At 41.3% G+C, this 7037-nt stretch overlaps 1 protein-coding gene across 1 annotated transcript in view; it reads left to right on the top strand.

Annotated features, from left to right (window-relative positions):
• Positions 1 to 582: 582 nt before the first annotated feature.
• LOC111216922 (voltage-dependent T-type calcium channel subunit alpha-1H-like) overlaps positions 583 to 7037 on the top strand; it is a gene marked incomplete at its 3' end in the record, with an annotated part of 21997 nt that continues 15542 nt past the window's right edge. Inside the window, exons 1-4 of the mRNA XM_022738577.1 lie at positions 583 to 645; positions 1155 to 1294; positions 1601 to 1689; positions 3048 to 3207. Coding sequence (XP_022594298.1) covers positions 583 to 645; positions 1155 to 1294; positions 1601 to 1689; positions 3048 to 3207 — 452 coding nt within the window. The remainder of the gene's footprint in view (positions 646 to 1154; positions 1295 to 1600; positions 1690 to 3047; positions 3208 to 7037) is intronic.

Raw genomic sequence — 7037 nt, 5'->3', positions numbered from 1 at the left:
GAGGGAGAGAGGGGTAGGCAGCGGGAGGTGACATTCCCTTTACAAGAGGAAATGGAAGTTTGCATCCACATGGAGGGAGAGCAGCTACCCTACCCGGACCTGGCCCCAGTGGTGGCCTTCTGCCTGAAACAAACCACAAGACCCAGGAAGTGGTGTCTGAAAATGACTTACAGCCCATATCCTTTCTTACTGCTGTGAGTCTAACCTTGTCTAACACCTGTTAAAATTAAATATGTGTAATAATAATAGCATTATCTCTAAACTAGGTATCATACCACAGTGTATATTTCTCAGTGTATCCTTTAGGATTAAAACACAAAGACTTTCCCCCCATGAATTTTAAATGTGTCTTTTTCTCATCAATGTGGCTGTCGCATATTAAAATATCATAATTTTGTATTAATTTGGCTATTATTAGTCCCATTAGCTGCTTATACTGTGTAATCCACTATTTTCTCCTGATGTATTACATGATTGAATCAATATGCTGTCATCCTGTGACCTTTGACCTTAACCACTTCCTCCACATGGCTGGATTATGCGTCCATACTGGTCCTCCTGCTCAACTGTGTGTTTCTGGGCATGTACAACCCCTGCGAGGAGAGGGGCTTCAACATGCATGTCAGTGTGAGCCCCCACTCTCTTGTAAGTGACACTGGCTGTGACATGTACAGTTACTGTGTCATGAAGACCTAGTTTGAACAACAGTTTCATTTCTCGTCCAACACAGTGTAATTGTTTACATCAGTGTCTGTTATTGAGGTGTGGCTGGAAAACCTTTGCTGGAATGTGAATCTCTCATTGGATATGTGGTGTAGACTACTGTTGTATGTTTTAACAGATTGTATTTTTAATGTGAAGACTAGACTTAAAGTTCAGGCTTGGCTGGCTTGGTTGCATGTAAAATCCTTGTTTTATATCAGGGAATATTTTCATATTCTGTTTTCAGATTATAACGTGTGGATTTAACTCTAACTTGCCTCGTGTTTCAGTGCAATCTTAATTCTTGGCTCCAGAACATGGTCATTCAAAATTCAAAATGTCCATCTGTATTGATGAGTAAACACAACCTTTCCCACTAAAAGCGTGTTAGAATCAGTATATTTGTCTGTGCTGTATATTTAACTATACATCTTTTTATCATTTGTCACCAGGTACTACTGGATCTTTTCAGTTTTGTCTACTTCTCAATGGAACTGGTCATCAAGGTGGCAGCCCTGGGACTCTCTGGCTACAACGGAAGTTACCTTAGCAACAACTGGAACAAGTTTGATGTCTTCATCTACTTTGGAGAGTGAGTATCCCACAAATCTCTTGTCTCTGCTTTGGCTTTTGTCTGCAGGTAGACAACAGCAGTCACCTTAGGAATACATCATATTTATATCTCAGTGTGTCACAGCAGGTCCCACCTTTGTCTCCAAGTGTTTTACTATATTTTAGAGTAAGCATCCTACACAAAAAGGTTTTTAAACCACAAGACACATGCTGGTTTTTATGACTTCATATTCACGATTAAAATGTGTGTATATTTTTTATTTTGATAATTTAAAGAACACAAAGTAAAACTTTTCCTCTTTTCTGTCTGCAACTATCCCTCCAGGGTGCTGGATTATCTTCTGGTTTCCCAAGGTATCAAGATACAGGTCCGTCATGCGCTCAGGCTGATGCGACTCGTAGGCAGAGTCCCAAGTAAGTGGTGTTTGATGAGAACACAATTTTCATTCTCCTCAGCGGTCCTCAAAACGTGTTGCCCATGGTTTTCATTCCTGCCGTCCGACCTGTGCAGTGGCTGAGAGATAATTTAAAATGGGCTAGGGTTAAATGCTCAAATGTTTTTAGTTTTAAGTTATTTTTCCAATAAATTTATGAGCATTTTATTCTTGATTCATTATATAAAGTATCACCGACTATAGTGCTTCAACATTAATCAGCACTGCTTCTACTACCACTGGCTTAGTTACAATAAATGACAAAATAATACTAATAAAACAATATCAAACTTTCAATCTGTTTCCTCGCTTGAGATGCTGATGGTGCAGCGTCAACAGCACTACACCTATGTTTAAACCTAATGTAATTACATGTCCACTATCTCCATGATATAAATGAACTGGATGTGGATATCATGTGTACAAACTTTATATAGGGACTGCATGACACAAGCTTTACTGATGACTGGGTCTTCAAGAAGTTGCTCTTAATCACCATAAATTAGTTTTAAATGCAGACAAATCTCAATTTAAGCTTTTCTCCAGAGCCAGAAATATTGATTCAGATAATCTCATCATCACCACTAAAAGTGGCGCCATTATTGAAAGAGTCATGCTGTACAAATATCTTGGCATTTGGATTGATGAGAAGTTATCCTTTAAGAATCATGTATCAAATCTGGTGAGTAAATTCAGGCAAAGATTGGCTTCCTGCTTCCTGTTGCATTGCAGAAAAACCTGTTGTTGAGGCAACTTTTTTTAATCAGTTTTAATACAGGCTTTGGCTGGTACTTTAAAGCTCCTTGATGCAGTCTACCACTCTGCTCACAGGTCTTCTCTCTCTGAGAGGCCAGATTTGCATGTGTATTTGTTTATTTACGAAGCTCTTCTTGAAAAACTGCCTTCATATCTATCTAACATCCATGTTAGTTTGGTCCACTGGACCACATTGGACCAGGACTAATGACTAGCTTATGCTCCATGTCCCTTGAGTTCATACTGAGCTTGGAAGATCTGCTTTTGGCTTCTTTGCACCTTCCACCTGAACTGTCTAACAAAGCACTTTAAAAACAAAGCCGTTGGTACCTCTTGATCATTTTAGATTCTTAATCTCTAACCTTTTAATTTCAGTTTGTACCTGTTTTAATTGATTTTTGTGATGGCATTATTTGTGAATTGTATTTATATGTTTGTTTTAATTGATGTTTTTTTTAACTGATATATATCTCAATATATATACAGTATATATATACTGTATATATATATTTATACAGTACATATTCTGACAATATGTCAGAATAATCACCTCTGATGGAGTCGTCTCCCTGTCCTGTGCAGGTATGCAAGATATGGTGATGATACTCTTGGACACCGTGCCGATGCTTGTGAACGTTCTCGTCCTGTACATCTTTGTCATGTTCATCTTTGCCATTGTGGGAGTTCAGCTGTGGGCGGGGAAACTGCGCAACCGCTGCTTCCTTGGAGTCGACATCCCAGAGTAAGAAAACTGCAGTTTTCTTTACTGCTATTAATTGCATTTGTGTATGTTGTGACTGACTTCTTCAAGACCTCAGAGCCAATTATAGGAACATATTTAACACAATAATGTGATGTTAGTCAGATACCTTTCTGCTTTTAATGTGTAAAGAATGCTGAGCAAGACACTAACTCACATTTCTGTGGATAAGAGCATCAATTAAATGCTGAAAATACCATGTAGTATAAGGCAGTTGTAGGATATCAGTTAATATATTAAAACTACAAGCAAATACTACATCTTGTTTTAGAGCACTGACATGATTAAAATTCACGCGATAAGTTTGTTTGGTGTTATGTCGGTGGTGTTATTTCTGGTGATGATGACAACAGGAGTTGTTGATATGTTGGAGATATCAAAGGGGGTCATATAAAATGGATGGGACGTCCGACCCAGGGCAGGGGGACTAGTATTAAAAACAGAGGTAATTGGAGGACAGCAGGAGTAATGACTGTGTGGTCCAGAGTTGTTGTGGAATGGATTAGTGTCACTAATACGATCCACTGTTTGTAATTTGGCTCAGTACAAAAAGACACTGTAACAGGCTCATGTGAAGTGTGAAGGCTACGTAATGACGTCTTCAGTGCAGCTGTGTGTATAAGCTGTTATTCTTTCTCTGTCCAGAAACTCCAGCGGGTCGTTAAATCCATACTATGTGTCCAAGTATGTGAAGGGAGCCCGTTCATTTGTTCGTATGACCACAGCAACGGGATGCGCCGCTGCCATGACGTGCCGCCTTAACATCCGGGATGAGGAAACCTGTTCGTTGGTTGTTCCCAACCACAGTTCAGCTGCAAACAAGTTCTTAGTCCCTGGGGCCGCGGCTAACGCCTGTGTGAACTGGAACTCATACTATAACATCTGTCGCGCCGGGGACCACAACCCCAACATGGGAGTCACCACGTTTCGATAACATCGGCCACGCCTTGATCGTCTTATTCCAGGTAAGAGCATGTGCAGAAATAGATGTGGATGTTGGATTTAAAATTGAAGCTGTACTTTGACAGTTTATGTCAGTGACGGGGGTAACAGTCAGTGATGGGGGTAACAGTCAGTAATGGGGGTAACAGTCAGTAATGAGGGTAACAGTCAGTTATGGGGTTTAACAGTCAGTATGGGGTAACAGTCAGTGATGGGGTAACAGTCAGTGGATGGGGTAACAGCCAGTAATGGGGTAACAGTAGTAATGGGGTAACAGTCGTAATGGGGGTAACAGTCAGTGATGGGGGTAACAGTCAGTTAATGAGGGTAACAGTCAGTGATGGGGTAACAGTCAGTATGGGGTAACAGTCAGTGATGGGGTAACAGTCAGTGATGGGGATAACAGTCAGTTATGGGGGTAACAGTCAGTAATGGGGTAAACAGTCAGTTATGGGGGTAACAGTCAGTGATGGGGTAACAGTCAGTTAATGGGGTACAGTCAGTGATCGGGGGTAACAGTCAGTTATGGGGTAACAGTCAGTGATGGGGGTAACAGTCAGTGATGGGGTAACAGTCAGTGATGGGGGTAACAGTTTGAATTAGAGAAGGCAGGCATCATGTGAGGATGTGGTCCTCTGTCATCTTCTATCATCTCTGTCTGCGTTATCATCATAGGTGAGTCTATCTTTCCTCTGGCTGGAGAACCCGTCATCACTCTTTAGGACATACTGCAGTATTGAAGTTTTTATTCACTGTTTAGTTGTTGACCATGTCACGTTCTGCCTCCCTCCTCCTGCAGGTTGTCACACTGGAAGGTTGGACAGACATCTTGTTTTTTGTCATGGATGCTCATTTCCTTCTGGAGCTTCATCTTCTTCATGTCGTCACCATTGTAAGTAGCAACTTGTCTTAGTTTTTGTTGGTGAACAACATTAGTGTTTAACCATGTTCCAAGTCTCCAACCACAACCTGACAACAATGAAACTAAAGTGTTCACAATGATCCTGCCATGCTACAGATTTTTTTTTAAATAACTCAGCTTTTTTGGATTAGAAAAAAATGTCTCTTAAGTGTAGATTCAAATGTTATGCTGTGCTCAGTAACAAACAGGAGTAGTTTATTGCAAATATATACAATATGAAACCTGCCAGGTAGTCGTGGTTACATAAAAAAACATACTGAGAACTAAAGCCCTAATTAAAATATTGTAAATGACGTATAAAAACGTATTGTGTTGCTCTTATTGTTATTGTTTGAGCTGCAGTTTCTACTAAAACCTTTATTTAAAGCTCTAAGTGTGGTGTGAGCTACGTTTATCGTGTCTTTTGATGCGTTGGAGAGAGTTAGAAAAATGCATGAGAGAGGGCATGAAAAGAGAAGAAGAATAGGAAACAGGAGAAAATGATAGTTTTGATTGAAGGAACACAAACAACAAGAAAAACAAACTTTCAGAAAGACTTACTCCAAGAAATCAGCCACTAAATCAAACAGTTCCAAACTTTTTTTATCTCCCTGTCATCATTTTTCTGTTGAGGCTGGTCATATTCACTATGTGCTCATGTTGCTGGTGCAGTGTCCCTAAAGATGTTTTCCTTCTCAACCAGATGAGCTCCTTCATCATTATGAACGTGTGCGCGATCGTCATCGCCACAGCAGTTCTCTGAGAGCATGACGACGGCAGAAGAGAGAGCAGCGAGCCAACCTGTCGTGCAGCTGTGTCTCCAGTTCCTCCGCTGGCTGTGGACCATCGCCTGCAGCTGCATCAGGTCAGATAGTATAAAGGTTGTATCTGCAACTAAGACAAGTGCAGGTCAGATTTGTAGTCTGCAGTGATATCTGGTGGTATAATTTTATACCCTAACCCTCAAGCAGAATATGTGCAGTTCTTTAGGATGAAAGTAGACGTAAATGTTTTCCTCTGGTGTCGGTTTAACAGTGCTTCTAGTTTCAGGCAGAGAAATGAGCATTAACCCAAGTTTAAATCAAAACATGCCTTTAGATTGTCTCTGATCCTATGGGGACTGTTGTCAATAAATAACGTCTGTTTTCAACCGACAGACGTCGTAACAGGGTGCAGCCCGTATGCAGCAGGAGTGAGACCGGTGGCATACTGGTGAGACTAGTCAACAGCTTTCTTTTTTGTTTTGGCAGAAACCACCATCAGCACAGCAGCAGCAGCAGCAGCGCCTTTGACTCCACTAACTGACTCTCCCCTTCTTCCAGAAACATACCTGGGAGCCATTGAGGAGAAAACTCTGAGGTTGATCAACAGCAAACTCTTTGACCGGGTGATCATGTTAGCCGTCTTCTTCAGTATTCTCGCCATGGCCATAGAACACCATGGGCAGGTGAGGAGCAAGTGCTGCTGTCTCATTCACGACGTAAAGGGAATAGTAAACTGAGAGTTCACTATCTGTTTTCTGTTTTTTCCTCTTGCTTATTTGTTATTGATTGTTATGTTCTCATCGCCCTCCTCTTCCCTCTCTGCATTTCCACGTTCTCATGCGACCTGTTGCTCCCTCTCTCTCTTGCTCTCCTCTCTCTCTCTTCCTCCAGCCTAAGCAGGTGGCAGAGATGCTGCGGATCAGTACAATCTTCACTCTCGTGTTTGTTGTGGAGCAGCTGATCGTAAAGCTGCTTGCCCTCAAGTGGGCCTACTTCAAGGACCAAACACACATTTTTGATTTGCCATCGTTGTCATCAGGTAGTATGATCCTAAATGAAACCCATGGAATACAATATTTATAGAGCATATTAAATGTGTTTGTTTCTTTGGGTTTCAGCTTGTGGAGACCATTTGCCAAAGCTGATGGCAGGTTGTCCGTCCTGCGTGCGTTTCGTATGCTGCGGTTTGTGCGGCTGCTTCACTT

The sequence above is a fragment of the Seriola dumerili genome, unplaced genomic scaffold (genome assembly GCF_002260705.1).
Source record: "Seriola dumerili isolate Sdu_G_001 unplaced genomic scaffold, Sdu_1.0 BDQW01000036.1, whole genome shotgun sequence".
Classification (NCBI taxonomy): Eukaryota; Metazoa; Chordata; class Actinopteri; order Carangiformes; family Carangidae; genus Seriola; species Seriola dumerili.
Note: the sequence above shows the minus strand (reverse complement) of the source record. Positions and strands in the feature narration are given on the sequence as shown.